This window comes from Malaclemys terrapin, chromosome 20 (assembly GCF_027887155.1).
Source record: "Malaclemys terrapin pileata isolate rMalTer1 chromosome 20, rMalTer1.hap1, whole genome shotgun sequence".
Lineage (NCBI taxonomy): Eukaryota > Metazoa > Chordata > Testudines > Emydidae > Malaclemys > Malaclemys terrapin.
In genome coordinates, this window is record NC_071524.1 from 14,140,617 (window position 1) to 14,165,455 (window position 24,839).

Consider the following 24,839-nt stretch of genomic DNA (forward strand, 5'->3'; position numbering starts at 1 on the left):
TTCTCCAGAGCAAACCTTTCCTGTCCGTCCTGCCCGCCCCAGCCCCCAGACACCGCCGATGCCCACAGTCTGTTCCCCCCATGCTGCCCCTTCTAGATGCCTCCCGGGATGGCACTTGCTCCCCGACATGAGAGCCCAGCTGGGTTTAGTGACACAGGACCCTCCCTGGGCAGACTCTGGTGGCCCTGAGAGGCTACGCACGTCGCCCGGTTTAGAGTAGCTCGGGGGCAGCAGGGAGCCTTGTGCTACACTCGCTGAGCCGGGAGAGGAGCTCTGATCAGCTGCCTTTGTCAGTGGGTAGAGGCAGAGCTCAGACCCCCTCCCCCTGCTCCAAAAATCCACCAGCACCTGAGCTAAAGGAAAATCCCCACCCGCTATTAGCATTATAGGGCATATGACACACAGTTCTGAGTCCCTCTAGTAGAGGGCAATGGTATATATATAGAGAGAGAGAGATTCTCTGCTCCCCTGGGACACTGCATCCGCTCCTGGGTCACCATGTCTGTTGCCTCCTCTCCCTCCCTGGAAGTCTGGCTCATCCCTCTCGGGAGTGAGGATTGAACAGCCCCGGGGCTGTTGGGATGAGCGGGGCTGGGAAGCAGCATGACCCCCATCTCGGCCCAGCGGCGTGGAAAGGATTAAACCCTTCCCGGGGAGAAGCCCCAGGTTAGGATGCCAGGGAACAGTTCCCAAACCCCAGTCAGTCCCAGTCGGTCCCGTTCCAGGGGCTGCAATCGGTGTTAAAGCTACGTGGCCGACGTCTTTATCTGCCTTCCTAATAATAGCTCCTTCGATTATTAACTCGGAAAGAATGTCAGGTCCCGTGTACGATCTCACCCCACATCCCCTTGGACTGGATTTGTGTCTGCGCTCGGCTCGAGCCGCAGAACAGCCCTGGTCAATTTCACTGTCTCCCTCCGATCAGCTTGCCTTTAAGGGAGCGGAATTCGGGCACCCCCAATCACTAGCCATTTGTGAAAACAGTGGCCCAGGGCCTGCTGCACGCTCGGATGGTGCTGGTGCAAGGCAGGCTGGCTCGCCGCACCTGTTCCCTGCCTGATTGGGGGCTGGGGCACATGACTTACGAGGAGAGGCTGAGGGAACTGGGGTTATTTAGTCTGCAGAAGAGAAGAGTGAGGGGGGATTTGATAGCAGCCTTCAACTACCTGCAGGGGGGCTCCAAAGAGGATGGATCTAGGCTGTTCTCAGTGGTGGCAGATGACAGAACAAGGAGTAATGGTCTCAAGTTGCAGTGGGGGAGGTCTAGGTTGGATATTAGGAAACACTATTTGTTGCGGAGTATTGGGGGACTCAGGGCCCTGCACCCCCGGCTTCCTGCGATTCACCATGACTCTCAGCCAGCCAGTAAAGCAGAAGGTTTATTTGGATGACAGGAATACAGTCCAAGACAGGTCTTGCAGGCACAGACAACAGGGCCCCCCTCAGTTAGGTCCAGCTTGGGGTCCCAGGGCATGCCAGCCCACCCCCCTTTGGGGGGTCAGAGCCATCTCTGCCTCCCAGCCATCTCTCCAGCCTCCTTCTAGCCTGCTTCCAGCACTCTCCTTTTGCGACCCCTCCCACAGCCTTTGTTCAGTTTCCCGGGCTAAGGAGTCACCTCACCTTCAACCCCTTCCTGGGTTCTCATGTTACACACTCAGGTATGCGCCCTCGGGCGCCCTCGGGCAGATCCCATCCTGCAATGCAGACTATCCCAGCACACTCCCCTGTCAGCATTCACAGACCACCGTGAGAACAGGCCCAGTTCGTCACATCTCTCCCCCCTTCGAGACCGAACTGAGCAGGGTCACTTTAGCCAGTGACCCGGGGAAGTTCGAACCTACCCCCGTTCCCATGGATGCCCCCGCATCCCTCCCATTCCTTGGTGAGAATTACACCAGGCCCCTCCAGTTTCACGCTCCCCCTTAGGTTGGGGTTGCTTGATGGCACTTGCAGTTCGCATGTGGGAAGGTTTATGCATCCTGCGCCCTTTTCCCACCCCCATACCTCTGGGGCTCCAACTGGGCTGTGGTCTTCTCCCAGCGCTCCAGTCTGGAGGTCTGTGCTTTGGGCTCTCTTGGTTTAGAGCCGCCCTTTTTACCTTGGCCACCCTCCGAAAAGGCTCCTCTATGCTGGGCAAGGGTCCTAAAGCTGTTTTCCCCTTGTCCCAGGCCTTCCTCCCCCTCTGACAGGGGTCACAGGATCCGCAGTACTGTCGGACAGTAACAAAGACCCCAGGCCAGTAAAAGCTCCGTAGCAGCCTCTGCTGGGTACGCCAGGTTCCCTGGTGCCCTGAGAGGGGAATGTCATGGGCCCGGCACAGCAGCTGGCGGCGATACTTCTGGGGTACCACCAGCTGCCTCCTGATCCCCCCTGACTCCATTTTCCCTGGGGGAGCCCATTCTCGGTACAGGAACCCCTTCTCCCACAGGAACCTTTTCCGGCCACCTCGTCCCATGGTCTGTACCGCATTGAGGTCGGCCAGGTCCCTTATCTTCCGCAAGGAGGGATCTCTCTGCAACTCGGCCTGGAACTCAGCAGCTGGGACGGGGATGGCCACCTGCTCTTTCTCGCCCGCTGGGTCCGAAGCTGCAGCCTCCCTGAGCCGCGTCCCTGGGCGTTCCCTCCCCACCAGGTTAGAGTCCCGCGCCTCAGGCAAGGCACCCCCCCCAAGGCCAGGGCGCAGTGCCCCTCGCCGGCTCTGACCGCGGGTCACAACTAAGGCGGTCTGGGGGCTGCTGGGCCAGTCCTCTAGGTCCCCCCCCATCAACACCTCAGTGGGCAAATGGTGGTGCACTCCCACGTCCTTGGGGCCCTCCTTGGCCCCCCATTTCAGGTGTACCCTCGCTACGGGAACCTTGAATGGGGTCCCGCCCACCCCGGTCAGGGTCAGGAAGGTGTTGGGCACCACCCGATCTGGGGCCACCACCTCGGGCCAGGCCAGTGTCACCTCTGCGCCCGTGTCCCAGTAACCATAAACTTCCTTCCCATCCACCTCCAGGGGAACAAGGCACTCGCTCCGCAGGGACAGCCCCGCGCCAACCCTGTAAACGGAGAACTTTGAATCCGGAGCATCTGGCCCCCCAGAGAAGCTGGCCTGGGGCTCTCCTCCCTCCTTAGCAGGTGGTACTCTGCCAGCCCCCCTTCCCTGGGAATGCTGCCTCTCGCCGGGCTGGGTCTCTACCCAGTCAACCCTCTGTGGGTTCGGCCTGCTCAGTCTGTCCCTGAGCCTGGGGCACTGGGCCCGTATGTGGCCCTTTTGGCCACAGTGGTAGCAGCCCATGTCCCATGGGTCCCCTTGAGTGGGTCGGATGGTCCTGATGCCGGATGTTCCCCTCTGATGGGGTCTTTCTGTATTTTCCCACGGGGAGGTCCCATGGTGACTCTCTCTCTCTGCGTTGTGGTGGGATTGCTCCTTTGGGACTCCTCCCTGCCACCCCCTGACCGGCTCTTTACAAACTCATCAGCCAGCTGCCCGGCGTGTCGCGGGTTCTCTGGCTTTCTGTCCACCAACCACAGCCTCAGGTCGGATGGGCACCGCTCATACAGTTGCTCCAGTACCAGCAGTTTAATCAGGTCCTCCTTCGTCTGGGCCCCACCAGCCCACTTGCTGGCGTATCTTTCCATGCGGGCGGCTAGTTGCAGATATGAGATCTCAGGGGTTTTATCTTGACTCCGGAACCTTTCCCGGTACATCTCAGGAGTCAGCCCAAACTCTCGTAGCAGGGCCTTTTTGAATAGTTCGTAGTCCCCTTTCTCTGCCTCTCCCAGTTGGCGGTACAATGCCACGGATTTGGGGTCCAGTAAGGGGGTAAGGACCCGGAGTCTGTCCGCGGGATCCACCCGGTGCAGCTCGCAGGCCGTCTCAAAGGCCTCCAGGAAGTCATCCATGTCCTCCCCCTCCTTGTATGGGGCCATGATGCACTTATCAAAGCTCCGTGCAGTCCTGGGTCCCCCCTCACTCACCGCAGCCGGGGGTTCGCTGCCCTTCAATCTCGCCAGTTCCAGGTCATGCTGACGCTGTCTCTCATTCTCCTGTCTCTGTCTCTCATTCTCCTCCCGTTCCTGCTGACGCTCTCTCTCTTCACGCTGATGCTGTCTCTCTTTCTCCTCCCGTTCACGCTGATGCTGTCTCTCTTTCTCCTCCCGTTCATGCTGTCTCTGTCTCTCTTTCTCCTCCCGTTCATGCTGTCTCTGTTGTTCACGATCCTCCAGCTCTCTCAGTTTTAGCTCTTTCTCCCATTCCAGCCAATTCCGCTCCCCGGATGCCGAACGTCGCCGGGAGGATCCTCTGCTGGCCGGCGAGCTTCGCCGGGGGGACCCCCTGCTGGCCGGGGGGGCCACGGCGCCTTCGGTATTTGCTGGGCTCCTCCCCACCCTTCCCCTAGGCATAGGAAGGAGGGGTCTCGGGACGCCCTCAGCAGCCGGCTGACCACTCCCAGCTGGGACAGACACTGGTGCCTGCGCTGCATTTGCCAGGCTGCTTCCCTGAGACACAGGGATCAGTTCATTCGCGCGATCTTCTGCCTCCAGCTGGGCAATGAGCTGTTCTTTGGTGAGCCTCCCAATGCGCAGCCGCCTCTGCTTGCACAGCTCCACCAGGTCGCTCTTAAGCCGCTTGGCATACATCTTCCTGCTGGCCACTCACCGGCCTGTGTGCTCACAGCTCCCCACAGTTCCCAGGGGGCCCCCTAGTGTGCCAGCCCTTCTCGAGGTCACCACCTCTCTGCCAGGGTCGAGCTGCAGACTCCTCCGCCCCTGGGACCACTCGCTGCGATCCCCTCGGGGGACCCTGTTACTGCAAAAGTCCTTCTCGCTGGTCACACACTCCCAGGGGTAATAACCGTCTCTCTCTCACTCTTCAGCGCGCCTGGTCCCCGTCAATCCCCCTTCGTTTTACTGCTCCCCAGTCACTTACTGCAGGAAGCGCCGTCCACGGGGTGCAGTAGATCCCGCCGCTGCCACCAGTTGTTGCGGAGTATTGGGGGACTCAGGGCCCTGCACCCCCGGCTTCCTGCGATTCACCATGACTCTCAGCCAGCCAGTAAAGCAGAAGGTTTATTTGGATGACAGGAATACAGTCCAAGACAGGTCTTGCAGGCACAGACAACAGGGCCCCCCTCAGTTAGGTCCAGCTTGGGGTCCCAGGGCATGCCAGCCCACCCCCCTTTGGGGGGTCAGAGCCATCTCTGCCTCCCAGCCATCTCTCCAGCCTCCTTCTAGCCTGCTTCCAGCACTCTCCTTTTGCGACCCCTCCCACAGCCTTTGTTCAGTTTCCCGGGCTAAGGAGTCACCTCACCTTCAACCCCTTCCTGGGTTCTCATGTTACACACTCAGGTATGCGCCCTCGGGCGCCCTCGGGCAGATCCCATCCTGCAATGCAGACTATCCCAGCACACTCCCCTGTCAGCATTCACAGACCACCGTGAGAACAGGCCCAGTTCGTCACACTATTTCACTAGGAGGGTGGTGAAGCACTGGAATGGGTTCCCTAGGGAATCTCCATCCTTGGAGGTTTTTAAGGCCCAGCTTGACAAAGCCCTGGCTGGGATGATTTAGTTGGGGTTGGTCCTGCTTTGAGCAGGGGGTTGGACTAGAACCTCCTGAGGTCTCTTCTAACCCTCATCTTCTATGATTCTACGCCACACAGCCAACCGGGACTGAAAAACTGTCCGTGCTGGAGAATCTATCATGACCCTTGGTCAATTGTTCCAACAGTTAAGACTCTCACCATGAAATATTTCCGGTCTGAATTTGTCCAGCTTCCACTTCCAGCCATCAGATCGTATTCGACCTTCCTCTGGTAGGCTGAAGAGCCCGTTATTCAATATTTGTTCCCTGTGGCGGTACTGATCAATGAGGATCCAGTCACCCCTAACTTGACTCTTTGTGGCACTTCTCTGACCCCTCTTCAATTGATCAACGCCCTTCCTGAATGGTGGGCACCAGAACTGGACACAGGATTCCAGCAACGGTCACACCAGCAACAAACACAGAGGGGAAATAACTTCTCTGCTCCTACTTGAGAGTCCCCTCTTTATACAGCCCAGGAGCACATAGGCTCTTTTGGCCCCACCGTTGCACTGGGAGCTTACGTTCAGCTGATTATCCACCACGACCCCCCAAATGTTTTTCAGCCTCACTGCTTCTCAGGAGACAGTCCCCCGAACACTAAGTACAGCCTGTGTTCTTTGCTCCTAGATGTCTACATTTAGCGACATTAAACACACATTGTTGGCTTGAGCCCGGCTTCGCCAGCGATCCGAATCCCTCTATATCCGTGACCTGTCCTCTTCATTGTTTGCCACGTCCCCGATTTTTGTGTCATCCTCAAACTTTATCGGTGGTCGGCTTTGGGCTCAAACGATTTTGGATTTTGAGCGTTTTTTACAAAAATATTTTTCGTTACAGTTTCTAACTAAAACGAACGGCCATTCGGAACCAAAATGTCATTTAAAAGCAACATTTTTTTAAAAAAAAAGCAACCGCCAAACAGTTTGATTTTTTTCCGCTGTGCTCATTTGGGCTAAAGAGTTTTTTTCGCCCGGAACAATTCAGCCAAACAACACAACTTGGCAAGAAAGAAAGAAAGAACTGACTCTTTCAGCCAACCTAAATCGGCAGGTGTTTTGCTGGGGGGAAAACAATGAGCCAGCCTGTCTACTGAATAATGTAACAACCTGCCCGGCACATCCACACCCACACGGCCGCTCTAGCTAGCCTCTGGCGGCTTCGGCAGCATGCAAGCCGGTGAGCGCCACCGGAAGGCTCACACACTATTTAAAAAGGATCCCACCTAATTTCTATGTGCCCACTCCTATACATGGCACTTGGCAACCAGATCTAACTCCGTTAAACTGGAAACCTTTTAACCAGCCTTCACCTGTTCACAGAGCCCAGCGTCCACCTCGGCCTCTGTCTGTGGCCTGGATCCGCGGAGGTATTCAGAGGCGGCGGCTTTCTATGGCTCTGAGGACTGAAACGTTTTGCTCTAACGAAAGTGGTTGGGTTTGATATTTGGGTGGCATTTCATGCCCTTGTACGCACCCAACAATCAGTGGTCACTCCTGGCCTTCAACACTATGACCCTCAACTCCATCATGATCGGACCACCCCTGTTCTGGTTTCATAGAATCTCAGGATTGGAAGGGACCTCAGAACTCGCAGCCCTGGGTTTAGCAGGCCAATGCTCAAACCACAGAGCTCTCTCTCCCAGGAAGTTCTACCACCAAGAGTGAGGGTTTTTAAGCTACCAGTGTGGGGGGGGCAAGTCGATTGGGTGGAGCCACTTCAATGTCAGGGATACAATGAGCCCTTCCAGCCTTGGGAAATGTACTCTGGCTGTCACACGCTTTAGAGACATTTTTCTTCTTATTATTTATAGTTTTAATTCATTTTTCCAAATACAACACAGGCCAAAAACTGGAGTCCTCGTAAATGTATAGACTTGATATTTGAAGCATCTGATACCATGCCTTTAATTCATTTTAGTTATTTATTTATTTATTACAGTCAGAAAAAAAGGCGCTGATTTGTGCCGGGCGCTGCAGAGACACAAATGGACTGAGATCAGGGCCCCATTGCGCTGGGCGCTGCCCAGACACACAGCGACTGAGATTGGGGTCCCGTCGGGCCGGGCACCATCCAGACACACAACGACCGAGATCGGGGTCCCGTCGCGCCAGGTGCTGCCCAGATACACAGCAACCGAGATCAGGGCCCTGTCGCGCCGGGTGCCGCCCAGACACACAGCAACCGAGATCAGGGTCTCGTCGCGCCGGGCGCTGCCCAGACACACAGTGACCGAGATCAGGGCCCCGTCGGGCCGGGCGCCGCCCAGACACACAGAGACTGAGATCGGGGTCCCGTCGGGCCGGGTGCTGCCCAGACACACAGCGACCGAGATCGGGGCCCCGTGGCACCGGGCGCTGCCCAGACACACAGCAACTGAGATTGGGGTCCCGTCGCGCCGGGCGCCACCCAGACACACAACGACCGAGATCGGGGTCCCGTCGCGCCAGGTGCTGCGTGGTAACTGAGGCAGAGCAAGTGGGAGGTGGGGAGGGAAGGTGTTAATTAGCCATGTGTTATTATTTCCTTTATTGATTACTGCAGTGTATTGGGGGTGGTTGCATGTGTGCCTCTGCCCTTTCCAGGACACAGTCAGAACTGCTCCTGTGTGTCACAGACCCCTCTACCGCTTTCTGTTAACAGAGATTCCCCTTTGCCTCCAGGGGGGCGGAAGGGGGACAGAGGCTGGGTTCTGGCCATGCTGAGTGATGCAGTGACCCAGCCGAATTCCTAGGCAGTGATTTGCTCCATCCGGTGACCTCACATTTGCACGGCTCTTGTTCAAACACGGATAAAAGCACGGCCCCCTCCATCTCATTCCTGAACAAGTGACTTGAGCTCTCAGTGAGACAAGCCAAGCCGCAGGCCAGGGGCGGGTTGGGGGGGGAAGGAAGCTGCTGGTGCAGGGGATGAGCAGCCCAGAGGAGGCGAGGTGGGCAGTGTCTGGGCGTGGCAGATCTTTGCACCAGCCTGAGCCCACCGCCCAGGGGAAAGGGGGAGGCTGATGGGTTCTGCGTTCTCCGGGGGGTGGGGGTGGGGGCAAAAGGCACAGGTGCCACAGGGCAGTTCCCTGTGACCACACTCGGTAAGTCAGACCCCCAGCCCAAGGATCAGCCCCCCCACCAGCCCTGGGGACAGCCTCCGCCACAGGGAGTGGGAGGGGGCCATGGGCTAGTAGGTTTTGGGACTCTGCCCGCCGTAGGACAGCGCTGCAAATATTTAGACAGGGGGGGATTAGCTGGCGGCTGCGTGGGGGAGGCTAGAGGGGGGTTAATTTGGCAAAGGAAATATTTACATTGGGCTCAGTGCTGGCTGTGGCATCAGCTCCGGCACCGGGATCCCAGCGGCGGGCAGAGCCGCTCAGAACAGGGACATGCCGGGGCGTCGCGGCACCAGCTGGAGGGCAGAGTGGGCATGGAGGCAGAGGAAGGGGAGGATCTGGGCAGGGAGACTGAGGCAATTGGGGGCACAAACAACCCCCAGGCCACCCCATGGCATCCAGGCACCAGCTCTGCCGACGCCCCTCACTCCTGACCCGCAAACCCCCCCCATGTTATCCCAGCCCTGGGCTCCCCCCACCCCTACAGCTCTGCCAACACCCCTCACTCCCGACCCGCAACCCCCCCATGTTATCCCAGCCCTGGGTCCCCCCTACAGCTCTGCCAACGCCCCTCACTCCTGACCTGCAACCCCCCCCCATGTTATCCCAGCCCTGGGTCCCCCCTACAGCTCTGCCGATGCCCCTCACTCCTGACCCGCAGCCCCCCCATGTTATCCCAGCCCTGGGCTCCCCCCGCCACAGCTCTGCCAACGCCCCTCACTCCCGACCCACAGCCCCCCCATGTTATCCCAGCCCTGGGCTCCCCCCCCCCAGCTCTGCCAATGCCCCTCACTCCCGACCCGCAGCCCCCCCATGTTATCCCAGCCCTGGGCTCCCCCCAGCTCTGCCAACGCCCCTCACTCCCGACCCGCAGCCCCCCCATGTTATCCCAGCCCTGGGCTCCCCCTCCCCCCACAGCTCTGCCAACACCCCTCACTCCCGACCCGCAGCCCCCCCATGTTATCCCAGCCCTGGGCTCCCCCTCCCCCCACAGCTCTGCCAACGCCCCTCACTCCCGACCCGCAGCCCTCTGCTCCCCCCCCCCCACTCTAATACAAATCAATGATTGGGAAGCGACTCTGTTAAATTATCTTTAATAAGGAGGACGGAGGCATTTAATTGCAAGTTCCATTAACAAGCCAGAGGCTGGACTGTGCCATTTCCACAAGTCGGGGGGGTGCATATAGCCCAGTCACGTAATCCCTATGCCCCTCTCCACCCCCCATTTGGATCATGCCCAGGGTATGGGGGCGAATCAGTGTTGGGACCAAAGTTGCCCCTTTTCCCCTTGACCTGGTGTCCCCCTGCCTTTCCCCCCTCCCCCAGGGTGCTTGGCCTCCGGCACCGGCTTCCACCTTCTAGCCGCTGGGGAGTGGGGGGGGTATGAAACGTCCCTTATACCCCACCTGGGAGACATCCATGCCCCTCCCCCCCAGGTCCCTCTGGCCCACACTGGGAGGGGCGTCTCCCCGGCTTGGCCCCCTTAGCTCATGCTCTGTCCAGGCTCGCACTGTCACCCCCACCCAGCCATGAGCCCTGGGTCTCTTCTTCATCCTCTGTAGCCGGTGGGTGGGGTTGGGAGCGGAGAGTCCCAGGTGCCCAATTGGGCCCCGTGCCTGGAGATGTCGTAGTGCCCGTGGCAGGGCTCCTGGAGATGTCCGTGGTGCCCGCGGCGGGGCCCGTGGCTGGTGCTCAGTGCCCGTGGTTCCTGCAGCAGGGCCTGGCGGTGCCCGGGGCCCCCGTCTCAGCAGGAGAAGTTGGCCTGGAAGGGGACGCTGTCCAGCCTGCGGGGCTCCGGGCTCCGGCGCCCGGCCCAGGGCCAGCAGAGCAGCGTGCGCAGGCTGCGGAAGACGGCTTTCCGGAACAGGATGAAGATCCAGGGGTCCAGGATGGGGTTGAAGGCGCTGAAGCGAAAGGCTACCATGTCATACTTCTCAGAATTGTCCGGGGCCAGGCCGCCGATGTAGGCACGGATCTGGGGGGAGAGGGGAGGTTACAGCCACTGCCCGGGGCGGGGGGTGATGTTAGAAGAGGCTACAAGGAGGGATGGAGCTGGGGAGGGGATGCAGAGCGGGAGGGGTCGGGGGGGTGTTCAGCTCTGGGACCTTTTAAACCACCCCCTCCCCCGAAGGTTCTACTTATTGATCCCACCCCACAAGCTCTTACACACAGCGGCTGCCCCCAGTGCTGGGAAAAACCCATAGAGTGTTGGGAACCCACCTACCTGGGATGCCCCCGTATGAGCCAAACTCTGGAGTTGGGGATAGAACCCAGGAGTCCTGGCTCCCAGCTCCCCAGCTCTAACCACTAGACCCCATTCCCCTCCCTGAGCCAGGGACAGAACCCAGGAGTCCTGACTCCCAGCTCCCCAGCTCTAACCACTAGACCCCACTCCCCTCCCTGAGCCAGGGACAGAACCCAGGAGTCCTGGCTCCCAGCTCCCCAGCTCTAACCACTAGACCCCACTCCCCTCCCTGAGCCAGGGACAGAACCCAGGAGTCCTGGCTCCCAGCTCCCCAGCTCTAACCACTAGACCCCACTCCCCTCCCTGAGCCAGGGACAGAACGCAGGAGTCCTGGCTCCCAGCTCCCCAACTCTAACCAGTAGCCCCCAGTCTTCCCAGAGCCATCAGGGGCCAGTGTCAGGAGGGTGCCCAGCTGCTGCCCCTCCCCCCCATGGGTGCCTATGTGCTTAGGGTCTCTGTTCTCTAGCTGTGTGTGACGGGGGGTTACAACCGCTCTCCCAAAAAACTGGGGCCATGTCACCCTCCAATGACTGGTCTGCCTGAGGAAAAGAGCCTGCTACCGCTGCTTGCTGGGGGAGCTGCTCCTTTATCTCAAGTAGCAGAGCATCTGTTGAAAGCCCCAGGCTCAAACAAGACTGGTTTTACCACCCCCCCGAGCCCAAGGCTCCGCCTTCTGGCTCCTCCTGGCAGAGGCAGGGGGCTCCCCACCCCTCCCAGTGCTCACCCCAGCAGCTGGGGTGTCTCTGCTTGCAAGGAGAGGGGGCTGGGCCCAGTGCGCGCCTCTCCTCCTGCCCCACACAGAGCAGTGGGGCTGGGAATTAGCACCCGGGCTGCACAGGGCAGCTCCCCCTCGGAGCAATCGGCTCAGGCTCTCTGCAAACCCCGGCAGCGTCGCGGCACCAGTTACACCCGCGTCGCGTTGCAGAGCTTTTCTCGCCAACCCCACGGGCTGGAAACACCTGTTTAACTATTTGTATTGGCGCTGGGATCAGGAGCATCAAGGAGCTGGGGCCCCGGGCATAGCCTTATCTGGCCCTGGCTTCAAACTCCCCAGAGACCCAAGCCAGGCTCACTGGCCAATCTCAAGGAGGGATTCATAGATTCCAAGGCCAGAAGGGACCATTGTGATTATCTAGCACGACCCCCTGTATGACACAGGCCAGGGAACGGCCAAACAATAATCCCTAGAGCCGATCTCGTCGACATCCAGCCCACCTTGATTTAAACCTTGCCAGCATTGGAGAATCCACCACAACCCTCGGCAACCTGTTCCCAGGGTTAATGACGCTCACCATTGAAAACTGACCCCGTATTTCCCGTCTGAATTTGTCCCACTTCAACTCCCAACCATCGGATCGTGTTTGACCTTCCTCTGCTAGACTGAAGAGCTCGTTATGCAATGTTATTCCCTATGTTGGTACTGTTAGATGGGGGCCAAGTCCCTCCTCTTCGCCTTCTCATTGTTAAACTAAATACATCGAGCTCCTTGAGTCTCTCGCTACCAGGCAGGTTTTCTCACCCTCTGATCATTCTCGTGGCTCTTCTCTGACCCCTCTCCAATTTATCAACATCCTTCTTGAATTGTGGCCACCAGAACTGGACACAGGATCCCAGCAGTGGTCACACCAGGGCCAAACACAGAGGGAAAATAACCTCTCTGCTCCTACCCACGACATCCCAGGATTGCATTAGCTCTTTTGGCTCCAACATCGCACTGGGGGTTCCTGTTCCGCTTTTTATCCACCACGACCCCCAAATGTTGTTCAGAGTCGCTGCTTCCCAGGAGAGAGGCTCCCTCCCCGCCCCCCGTAAGTGCCGCCGACAATCTCCGTTTCCAGATCGATACATTCACATTTAGCCGGGTTAAAACACGTATTGGCCTGCGCCCAGTTTACCCAGCGACCCAGATCGCTCTGTGCCAGTGACCCCCATCTGGGTGTCCTCTGCAAACTTTATCAGGGAGGATTTCATGGTTTCGTTCAGGCCATCGATAACAAAGTTAAGCAGCGAGGGGCCAGGAACCGATCCCTGTGGGACCCCACTGGAAACGGCCCATCTGGAGACCCGTCTGCCGGCTTTGAATCCGTTGAACGTGGGCCTGTGTGTCGTGTAGCACCAAGTCACAGACGGGGTCTGCTGTTTTGGGTCTGTCAATGATCAGGGTCCAATGAGCCCACTATCCTGCCCCACCCTTGTGCCCGGGGCTTGGCTGCTGTTAATGGGCCTTGCTGGGCTGTGATACCCCACCCCTACACTGGAGGCTATTTCTGGCCCTTCCCAGCCTCCCGGTGCTGGAGTACACGCAGGCGCCTCACCCACGGCACCTCCCAGAGCAGGGTCCAGCCCCAGGGGGCCCATTCAGCCCTCAGCCCAGCTCCCTACATTATCTTCCTTCCAGCAGATGCGAAGGGGGGACGACATGTCAGGCTCTGCCCTTGGAGGGGGGCCAGGAGACCTGGGCTCTGTCTGGATAACCCCATATGGGGGAGGTCTAGGTTGGATATCAGGAAACACTATTTCACTAGGAGGGTGGTGAAACACTGGAATGGGTTCCCTAGGGAGGTGGGGGAATCTCCATCCTTAGAGGTTTTTAAGGCCCGGCTTGACAAAGCCCTGGCTGGGATGATTTAGTTGGGGTTGGTCCTGCTTTGAGCAGGGGGTTGCACTAGATGACCTCCTGAGGTCCCTTCCAACCCTGATATTCTGTGATTCTATGATAAATACCACCCCCCCACACACACACTGGGCAACAGTTGCCCTCGCTGGTGGTGGAGAGATCCTCACGTGTGACCCGGTCAGGGGGGCCTTGGGCGGCTGTTAGTAGATAACGGTGATGAACATTCTGGGTTAGCCAGGATTAATGGCAACAGGGTGAGCTGAGGGGGGGGGGCTGGGGCCCAGGGGCCCCCAAGAGCGAAAGCAGATAAGGTCAGTGAGGGGGACAGATGTGGGCAGCATCTGTGTCCACAAAGCACCAGCGAGACCATCCAGGCTCAACAGAGCTCAGTCTAAATTAGACAAGGCAGGCAGGGAAACTGAGGCACGGGGAACAGTAACACACACACGCACCCCCGCCCAGGCCAGTGGTGGGGCTGCCTCCCGAGGCTACACACTTTTGTGCTCCCCCCCTAGCTGGATCAGGCCAGGGGCTCACGGAACTCAGTATCCCGTCCCCGACACTAGCTACTTTGGGGGGAAGATGGGGTGCAGACAGCCCCCTAGCAGGCAACAATGGGATAACCTAAGCCCAGGGGAAGTTACCCCTCGTCCCCTTGCACCTTCCCCTCCCCCCTCTTTATTCATGGCCTCTCCCAGGTGCGTATTAATTCAGCTGGACTGCTGGTGGTGGGGTGCAGGGACAGAAGGATGGAAAGCAGCATCCCCCCACCTCCTCCCCAGAGCCAGGCGCATCTCCCAGGTGTGCTGGCAGCCATGCCCCGGCGCTGGGCGAGAGCCCCCATGAGAGTGCCCAGGGCTGCTCCCCCGCTGGGCAGCCAGCATCCAGCAAGAAGGGGAGGAACACACTGGGGATCCTCTGCGCCCCTGTGCTGTCAGTGCCCCCCCCAGCCTTGGCAGGATCACCCCCTGCTGGGCCCCTCCACTCCACCGTGAGGACTTGTTCCCAGGCCCAGCCCCCTGGGTGCCGGCCCAGATCACCCACACAAACTGGGGCTGTGCCATGCCGTGGTTCCCCAGCGCCCGCCCAGCTGCGCCACGCTCCCCCCAGGCCCATCCAGGGAGTGCCCCAAAGACTCTACCGTCTCCTCCTATCGATCGGGGCCCTCCCCAGTGACAAGGACCCGGCCACTGGAGGCGAGGGGGTAGCCGGGGTCGCTATGGGGCTGGTGGCTATCGCCAGGGGAAATCTAGAACCTACAGCTGACGCAAGTGGAAACGATCCCCGGCACTTGTTAACGACACTTTTTGAATCAAAGGGCGCCTTTGAAAATCATCCCTTTTACAGGCCCTGGTTATTGTCAGACTGCCCGGGAAGGCCGACCCAGCTGCAGAGAGCGCCTCTCGCCCACCCTGGTGTGAATCCGGAGTCACTCCATGGAGCGGCATCGGGGCGGACGCAGGATACATTTGATCCCAGGCAGCCCGGAGCGTGTTCCCCGGAGAGGTAACTGACTAGTCTTCAAAAAATGCTGCCCAACTCAAAGGGGGGGGAGGGGGTTGAGTGGGTGGCGGGGGGGGGGCAGTCCCAGATCCCGGCCCGCTGGGAACAGCCCTGAGCACCAAACAGCTAGCAGACGCAAGCCCTGAGTGATACGGATGCAACATCCTAGGAGAGGAAACAGCCTCATCAAAGGGGCGAGAGGGGCCGGGGCATGGGAGGAAGGAGATTACTGCCCTTTAACCATAAACCATAATGGAGAGCTCAGCCCTTATCTACAGGTCCTTTCACACACGCTCCCAGGATGGCAGCAGCTTCCCCCGCTCGCGGGGAAGGGAGACAGAAAGGCTTCCAGGGGGGTTCACCACCAGGGTGCCTTGCTTTACCCCAGTTGGGGATCTGGCCCATTGATTCCAGATTTACACCATAATCTACAAATAATGCTGGAGACACCAGGCGGAGCAGACAGAGGAGGGAGCAGAAGGACACAACGGATACATAAGAGGAGCTCAGTCTATTTAGCTCAGCAAAGAGAAGGTTGAGAGAGGGTTGATTACAGGCTATAAATGCCTCCACGGGGAGATTTCTTTAGTCGAACACCCCGAACCAAGTGAGGTGGCTGGAGCCGAAGCGAGACAAATTCAGACTGGAGATAAGGTGCGCCTCCACAACAAGGGAGGGGAATCATCCCCAAGGGACAGGGCAGCGTCTCCATCACTTGGAGTTGTGCCCTCGAGATCAGCGGACTAAAAGCTCCGCTCTAGCTCGACCACCAGATATGGGCTGCCTGGAAGAAAGGGCTGAGCAAGACTCGCAGGTGATGGGAGTCTGAATGGGACTTTCATAGCATTCAAGTCCAGAAGAGACCCTAGATCTTCTAGTCACAGTCCCTTCTGGCCTTGAACTCTAGGACTCCACTGCCCCATATACCCCCTCGCCTGCTGCCTCCTTAATAACGCAGCCTTGTTAAATTTAATGCCAGACGCCTCGTTAAATTCAATGCCGCACGGCTGCTAGCTGGGCGGACAGCTCCCATCAGTCCCCAGCCAAGTTCCCTTCTTAAGCAGGAGCCGATTGTAAATAAACATTCCCTTCTTTGAAAGGAGAGCAGAGGGCCCAGCGGGTCTGAAATGAAACCGGCCAGAAATGGACTCGAGAGACCCGAAACTGACCGATTCTCATGGCACTGGCTGAGGAAAAACGAGAAGAAAATCCATCAAGGAAAGAGCAGAAGTGGTGAGAACAGGGCGGTTGGTCAGGGAGGCGGAGGGGGGTTAAGGTTTCTAACTGTGAAAGTTTCATGACTTTTAATCGTGTGACTTTTGTTCGTTTCTTTCTTTCTTTTTTTTTTTTTTTTTTTTTTAGGGACGGGGCCACAATCCGGATCGCACAACAGGGTGTGAATGAGCAGTAACTCCATGGGAATCAGCAGGCCCCATGTAAATCCAGAACGGCTCCACAGAGGACATAGACCAGTGTAAATCAGAAATAACGGCACGGAAACCCGGGGGCCTAATTCTCACCTCCCGGCGGCGCAGGCCAGGAGTGACTCCACTCAAATCAGCAGAGTTGCAGGTTCACGTCTCTCGATGCCTGCTCTGTAACCAGCTCGTTTAAGGAAGAGAGTGATTCATACCCCAGGGAGAGCCCAGACGCACACCACACGTGATCGATGGGGAAAGAGAAACAGAGCAGAACGTGGCTGCAAAGGAATTGGTATCTCAGCTCCCTCCGTCAGCTGCTGACCTCAGTCGCCCCGGGGGAAAACACGCAGAACCCCAAGGAAATCAGTGACGCTCGAGTGATAAGGAAGAAGGGGGCGTAAGATCAGAATCAAGCCCAGAGGCTGCGGAACGGGAGAGGAAGCCAGTGCATGTGGCCAAGAAGTGTCACTTGCACCAACATGAGTGTGCAAGGGGAGCGCAATGTGCACACTAGGGGGCGGAAGCGAAACCAGGACAACCACCAGAAAGGAAGGAATCAAATTAAGTCACACGCACACAGATGCCCGCATGTGCACTCTACACCCCCACCCGTCCAGATGCACGCGCGCATGGGGGTGCACGTACACACACGTGCACGCACGCACACACGTACACCCCCGCCCGTCCAGATGCGCGCGCGCACGGGGGTGCACGTACACACACGTGCACGCACGCACACACGTAAACCCCCGCCCGTCCAGATGCGCGCGCGCACGGGGGTGCACGAACACACACAGGCATGCTCCCACACACTCACACGGGGGGGGGGGCGTATTTCTTCTCTGCCCTGCACCTTACACACGCAGCTCCCCCGTTGCTCGCCCCACAGGCGTGGAAGTGGGGCCCAGATGGCGTAGAGGAGACCGGCCTCAGGCCCTGTGATCCTCGCCCTCTCTATTTAAAGGCTCAGCCTGGAAAGGCAAGAAAACGAACGGTGAAAACCGAGGCCTGGCTGTAATTTACAGACTGAGGAGGAAAACTGAACCCAACGAGGAAAGGATGAATCACATTGGGAGAGACGGCAGAGACAGGCAGATCTGTGCACGTTGGGGATTCTGGACATGCCCAGGCAATGGGGGAGCAGAGGCCCCAATCCCATTAGTTCTCGGGCCAGATTGGAGTAAATCTGCATCGCTCAGAGGACTCCAGAGGCGCTCAGGCTGGGAATCGGGCCTGCCGTGGAGTTGTTGCGTGTTGCCGGAGTGCTGGAAGCTAGCCGGGGGAAGCGATAGGACAGAAAGGCAATATTGAAACAGGTGAAGAAAACATGGGGTGGGGCCGGCCAATGCACGCTATCAGCGCCGGGCGGCTGATAAGCACGGTAGAGCAGGGAGGGTTTGGAAGGACGAGGAATGTGTTAGGAGCCGCGTTCTGCGAGATGCCCCATGGCAGCATTTGCTCAAAGGGCCTCAGGGAAGGCCACGGAGTCCCATGAGCCACCGGGACCACAGCAAACACTGCAACAAGCCCACAGCCCTTCCTGGCTACAGAGCCACTGCAGTTGATCAGACCAGCTTCTAAAGCCCAAATGTCCAGTGCCTGAGCTACAGGGAAATCACCATCAGCTGGGAGCAGTACAGGGGCTACGACACATGGATGAATAGTTCTGATTTCATCCACTAGGAAGCAACAGTGATATCACACACACACACGCGGATGGGGTTGGACAATACTCTGTACTAACGTGCCATCTCTCAGCCCAGAGCCCTCGCTCACTTTGTAAACGTCAGGGGCCCCCACGCCTTTGCCATCTCTGTTTCATAAATGGGGGGGGGGGGGGAGGCATGGGGAAGTGACCTGCCGAAAGCCACCCAACAGAGCCGGGAACAGAACCCAGGAGTCCTGGCTCTCAGTCTCCCCCGCTCTAACCACTAGACCCTCACTCTTTCCTTGAGCTGGGGATAGAACCCAGGAGTCCTGGCTCCTGGCCCTCCCTGCTCTAACCCTTGACCCCACTCCCCTCCCAGAGCTAGGGACAGAACCCAACCTGTGGGTCGCGACCCAGAACATATCAAAGGTCGCAAGGGAGGGGTGTCAAGTCAGGAGGCCCTGTGGGACTGTTTGCAGAGCTCACCCCACCCGCAGGCTGGCTAGGTTCGGCTCCTTGCTCCAGCCTGGTGCACAGGGCCACTGAAGGATGGCCCAGCCACCCACTCCGTCATGATGGCAGGGGGCAGCCAGTGGTACTGTGGCCCCATGTGCCAGCTCACGATGCCACTCACACAAACTTTACCCACCTGGCCCCATGGGGGGGGGGCCCGCTGGGCCAAACCTGAGCAGCGCAGCCGCCCCAGAGATTGCCACGCCAGCCCGCCCCATGGGCCGGGAGCCGCAGGAGATGCTGCTGCGGTCTGCACAGTGCACTGCGTGTATACGCAAGAAATATTTTGCCAGGTGATTTTTGCACTAAAGCGATTTACTGGGTCGCGACAGGTCAGCGAGGTTGGGAACCGCCGTTCTAACCTGCACGCTGCTCCCCCGCAGCCCGGAGCTCCCTGCAAACCAGTCCCGGCGCCTTCCTGCCCCGCTGTTGGTTTAACAATCAGGGAACAATAAGCGGCTTGTTTGCCTGGCAATCACCCCCAGGGTTTGCTTTTCTGATTGTTAGACCAGGAGCACAGCAGGATTCGAAGCCCTGGATCCGGTGGGCAATGAGGGCCTATGCCAGGGCACTGGCACCTGCACTCGCTCCTGGATCCGATGTGCACTGGGGCCTCCCCCATGAGCATGACCCTGATATCGGCCCCCTCAGCACCCCACTGAAGTCGGTGGAGTTATGGAGGGGATCAGGCCCGTATGCTCCCCGCAAGAGCTGGGAGGGGGACAGCACCCCCAACCCCCCCGCTTTCAGATTCCCGACCCTGACTCTCATCCCTCAAATCAGCACAGAGGCCTTCTCACCAGGGGCTGCACTGGTGCATTCTGGGATCCCAGCTGCACCTAGGCCCAAGAGATTTGGGGGTAGTAGCCCCGGAGAGACTCATTGCATTGTGGGAGAACCCAGTCACACTAGGGAAACCCCGGCAGGTGGTGTGAACTCAGCTGGACCCGACCTAAGACCTGGTCCCCAGCGCCTGGGACACCTGGCGCCACAGGATCCCGGCGCCCCTGGAAACTTCCTGTTGCAACCGCTTGGTTCTTAGTGGAGATGGGACTTGCCTCCCCCAACCCACAGCTGTTTGCTGAAAGATTTCAACAGAACAGATCAGGAAAATACTCCAGATCTCCCCTTCCCTCTGCTGGATTTTAAACAAGTCCCATCCCCATTTTGAACCTGAAATCTCTGATCCTTTCCCCTGCGGATCACAGAATCGCCCCCACCTCCCCAGAAAAGGCTCATGCCAAGATGTAAATCCTGATTTCCGGTCATTTGCGGATACGCAGCAGGGAGTCTCAGCTGCCCGGAATCTGCCCCCCCCGGCCGCCCCCGCCCCTGTATTCCCAGGAAAGAGAAGGAGCAGAAGCAAAGCTGTCAGTGCAGTCGGCTGCGTCTTAAGGGCCTCACATGGCAGAGAACCACAGCATCTGCATGCCGCTTAGAAGGATCACAGCCCAGCCACCCCTCGCCTGCAGGGTGACAAAGAAAACTTCCCATGCGTGACTTGAGGCTGCGAGGCCTGCCTGAGTCTGCAGGCAGCCTGAGCCTCTGGCTCCACAAGGGGTGAACGTCTCTAGTATCAATTTGCTCATTGAGTGTTAACCCTGGAGTCTAAGGAGGACACTCCAATGGGTCTGACGCTCCCTGCCTCAAGCAACCTGGGCTGTCTCCATTTATGAGTCTGCCTTCTCACACAGCTCCTCAACTGCAGACACATGTGAAAAATCTTAATTCGAGGCATCCATCCATCTGCAGTATTATCAATCACCCATCCATCATATCCCCTCTGTTTGTACCTTGGTGGACAAATACACTTAGCAAGAGACAGACGGAGAGGTGTGTATGGGGGTGGATATACCTAGGCAGCTAGATAAATGAATGAGGGATGGATGGGTGTGCAGGGGGATAGATGACAGTGTTAATTGGCTACCATGGCCCGCCCCAGAAGTGGCTGCATTGCAGTGCTGGGGTAGTGGATTCCTGGGTTTATGAAGAGCCCATGAGGGCCCTTCCCCAGTCTCCTGCTGTCCACAGCACCTGCTGCTCCTTCTCTAGGCCCCTCCCCAGCATCTATAACTTCCCTGACAACCCCTCCCCGACAGACCTACCCCTCCTGGCGCCTATCGAATTCCTGACAAACCCCCTCCTGACAGACCCCCTTCCCCCCAGGAGCCTACAGCGTCCCTGTCACACACACGCACACACCCTGACAACCCCCACACAATGGATTCACCCCACCAAAAGTCTACAGCTTTCATAGAATATCAGGGTTAGAAGAGACCTCAGGAGGTATCTAGTCCAACCCCCTGCTCAAAGCAGGACCAACCCCAAGTAAATCATCCCAGCCAGGGCTTTGTCAAGCCTGACCTTAAAAACCTCCAAGGATGGAGATTCCACCACCTCCCTAGGGAACCCATTCCAGTGCTTCACCACCCTCCTGGTGAAACAGTGTTTCCTAATATCCAACCTAAACCGCCCCCACTGCAACGTGAGACCATTGCTCCTTGTTCTGTCATCTGCCACCACTGAGAACAGCCGAGCTCCATCCTCTTTGGAACCCCCCCTCAGGTAGGTGAAGGCTGCTATCAAATCCCCCCTCACTCTTCTCTTCTGCAGACTAAACAATCCCAGTTCCTTCAGCTTCTCCTCATAAGTCATGTGCTCCAGATCCCTAATCGTTTTTGTTGCCCTCCACTGGACTCTCCAATTTTTCCACATCCTTCTTGTAGTGTGGGGCCCAAAACTGGACACAGTACTCCAGATGAGGCCTCACCTATGTTGAATAGAGGGGAATGATCACGTCCCTCGATCTGCTGGCAATGCCCCTACTTATACAGCCCAAAATGCAGTTAGCCTTCTTGGCAACAAGGGCACACTGCTGACTCATATCCAGCTTCTTGTCCACTGTTACCCTAGGTCCTTTTCTGCAGAACTGTTGCCTAGCCACTCGGTCCCTAGTCTGTAGCACTGCATGGGATTCTTCCGTCCTTTTCTGACAGCCCTCCTCCTGATAGAATCCCACTGTCCCCTCCAGGAATTTACATCATCCCTGACACACACAGACACAGACACAGACATGAGGGACCCACCCTCCCAGGAGTCTATAGTATCCCTGACAACCCCCACAACGGATCTACACTCAGCCTAGAGGCCTATAGACTGCCTCACACCCCCCGCCCACCTCCCCGATGGATACACCCGCAGGAGCCTACAGCATCCCTGACAACCCCACCTCCCAGTGGATCCACACACACCCCCAGGAGCCTACAGAACACCTCACAAGAGTCACAACCCCCTTCCCCAATGGATCCACCCCCTCAGGAACCTACCCTGACCATCCCCCCCGCCCGCCGCAGGAGCCTATAACATCCCTGAGAACCTCCCCCCAGGTAAGCCTGGGGGTGCCAGCAGGGCAGTGTCCCTATCTAGGGAGTGTGATGTCGGAAAGCCAGGGGAGAGAGGGGGCAAGCAGCACCTTGGGCCTGTGGGCAAACAGAGCCTGGGAACTGAGCCCAGCTGTGTTTGTCTTGGCCCCGTGTCCCATCCCTGGGGACGGGAGCCCAGGGATGCCCAGAGCAGCTCGGAGCCTGGCCCAGGCAGCCCGACCGGAAGCGATCGAGCGTTCGACAGATCTGGGGCCTGGTGGGACGAGGGGCCTCCGCCGCTTTGATCCCAGCGAGTGCCACCGCAAATACTGGGGCACTCATGGCCTCCCCAAGCCCACTCCCCGGACCCCAGCCCAGGAGCTCTCCCCAACGGGCTCACAATCTCCCCACACGCCCAACCTTCCCTAGGAGCATCCTCAGCCTAATGACCCACAGCCTCCCCAACCCAGGGGGTCAGACTCCCCAGTGCCCTCCAGGGTCCCAAGGATTCACAGTCCCCTTCCACCCTGCTCTAACCACTAGACCGCAGTCCCTTCCCAGAGCAGGGGATAGAACCCAGGAGTCCTGGCTCCCAGCCCCCCACCCTACTCAACCCACTAGACCCTGCTCTCCTCCCAGAGCAGGGGATAGAACCCAGGAGTCCTGGCTCCCAGCCCCTGCTCTAACCACTAGACCCTGCTCTCCTCCCAGAGCAGGGGATAGAACCCAGGAGTCCTGGCTCCCAGCCCCCCACCCTACTCAACCCACTAGACCCTGCTCTCCTCCCAGAGCAGGGGATAGAACCCAGGAGTCCTGGCTCCCAGCCCCCTGCTCTAACCACTAGAACCCGCTCTCCTCCCAGAGCCGGCACTTACCGTGAGGGGCAGGGAGCAGATGACGAAGATGATAGTCATGAGGGCCAGCAGGACCAGGTGATCCACCTCTTCCTCGCCTTGGCTGAACCAGCTTTTCCGGCGGCGCTGGGCCGGCCCCAGGGACCCGCGCCGGGCCCGCTGCTTGCGGTACATCTGGCAGAGGCTGACGATGACGGAGCCGTTGCAGAGGAAGATGGCGAGGATGAGGAAGGCCATGAGGGTGGCGTAGGTGAGCGAGAAGGCGGCGGTGGTGCCCGGATGGCTGGTCGCCATCGCCACGAAGCACCAGGTGCCGGGGCAGTATTGCTTGTGCTGTCCCACGCCCAGGAAGGGCAAGCAGCAGAAGAGGGCGCTGAAGACGTAGATGGCCGGCAGCGCCAGCTTGGCCCAGCCGCGCCCATTATGCTGGGAGTAGAAGTAGGGGTGGCTGATGGCCAGGCACCGCTCCACCGCCATGGCGCAGAGGATGAGCATGGAGGCGAGGCCGAAGAAGGTCATGGCAAAGGCGAAGAGCTGGCACAGGCCCCGCCCGCCCTCCACCAGGCCCAGCAGGGAGGCATTGCGGGCATAGCTGACGAAGACCACGGGGCTGAGGAAGCAGGTGCCCAGCAGGTCGGTGGCGGCCAGGCCGGTCACCAGGATGCAGAAGGCCGAGGACTTGGTACGCAGCTCCTTGCGGTGCACGCCCAGGATGGCCAGCGCCACCACGTTGCCGGCCACGCCGGCGGAGAACATCAGGGAGCTCATCACCGGGCTGCCGTCCTCCTGCAGCTGGGTGGTGTTGGCGCACAGGTCGGCCAGGGGTTCCAGGGAGGACAGCTCCGAGCGCTTCTGCAGGAAGAGCATCGGCGGGGCAGGACTCCCGGGTTCAGTTTCTAGCACAGGGAGAGGAGTGGGGTCTAATGGGTTAGAGCGGGGGGGTGTCTGGGAGTCAGGACTCCTGGGTTCTATCCCAAGTGTGGGAGGGGAGCGGGGTGGAGCAGTTAGAGCAGGGGGCAATGGGAGCCAGGACTCCTGGGTTCTGTCCCTGGCTCTGGGAAGGGAGCACGGTCTAGTGGTTAGAGCAGGGTGGGGGGCTGGGAGCCAGGACACCTGGGTTCTATCCCTGGCTCTGGGAAGGGAGCAGGGTCTAGTGGTTAGAGCAGGGTGGGGGGCTGGGAGCCAGGACACCTGGGTTCTGTCCCTGGCTCTGGGAAGGGAGCAGGGTCTAGTGGTTAGAGCAGGGTGGGGGGCTGGGAGCCAGGACGCCTGGGTTCTGTCCCTGGCTCTGGGAAGGGAGCAGGGTCTAGTGGTTAGAGCAGGGTGGGGGGGCCGGGAGCCAGGACTCCTGGGTTCTGTCCCTGGCTCTGGGAAGGGAGCAGGGTCTAGTGGTTAGATCAGGGTGGGGGGATGGGAGCCAGGACGCCTGGGTTCTGTCCCAGGCTGTAGGGCACCTGTGGATGAGACGCGTCCGCGTGGGATCCCCAGAGATCCGCGTCCTGCAGACGCCGCCGGCTCGGCTCAGCCCGGGACTCTCCTGCGGCGGCTGGGAAGCGGCTTCTGCTCCTGTCCCGGCTGCGGGGCGGGGAGGAGCCGGCCCGGGGCGGGGCAGCCACTGCCCACTTGTTTCCTTTTCTTGAAGCTGGGGGGGGGGGCGGGGACCAGCTGCCAACATCAGCCTCGGGGCAGCGGCCCTTGGCCCCCAGCGCATCCTGGCCCGGGCGCGGGGGCTCGAACTGCCGCGCAGCCAGGGAGGGGGCCCCCAGAGCGGGGTGGAGGGGGTGCATGGGGGGAGAGAGGGATCGAGAGGGGTGTGTGCGGGGTTGGAGGGGGTGCATGGGGGGAGAGGGATCGAGAGGGGTGTGTGCGGGGTTGGAGGGGGTGCATGGGGGGAGAGAGGGATCGAGAGGGGTGTGTGCGGGGTTGGAGGGGGTGCATGGGGGGAGAGAGGGATCGAGAGGGGTGTGTGCAGGGGTGGAGGGGGTGCATGGGGGGAGAGGGATCGAGA

General features: G+C 59.2%; 1 protein-coding gene across 1 annotated transcript; it reads right to left on the minus strand.

Moving 5' to 3' along the window:
- Window positions 1-9,748: 9,748 nt before the first annotated feature.
- PTGIR (prostaglandin I2 receptor) lies at window positions 9,749-24,389 on the minus strand. The gene is made up of 3 exons (XM_054009628.1): window positions 24,286-24,389; window positions 22,853-23,727; window positions 9,749-10,643 (listed from the first exon to the last, which is right to left on the minus strand). The coding sequence occupies exons 2-3, from the start codon at window positions 23,696-23,698 to the stop codon at window positions 10,413-10,415; spliced, it is 1,077 nt and encodes a 358-aa protein (XP_053865603.1). The 5' UTR covers window positions 23,699-23,727; window positions 24,286-24,389; the 3' UTR covers window positions 9,749-10,412.
- Window positions 24,390-24,839: the final 450 nt, after the last annotated feature.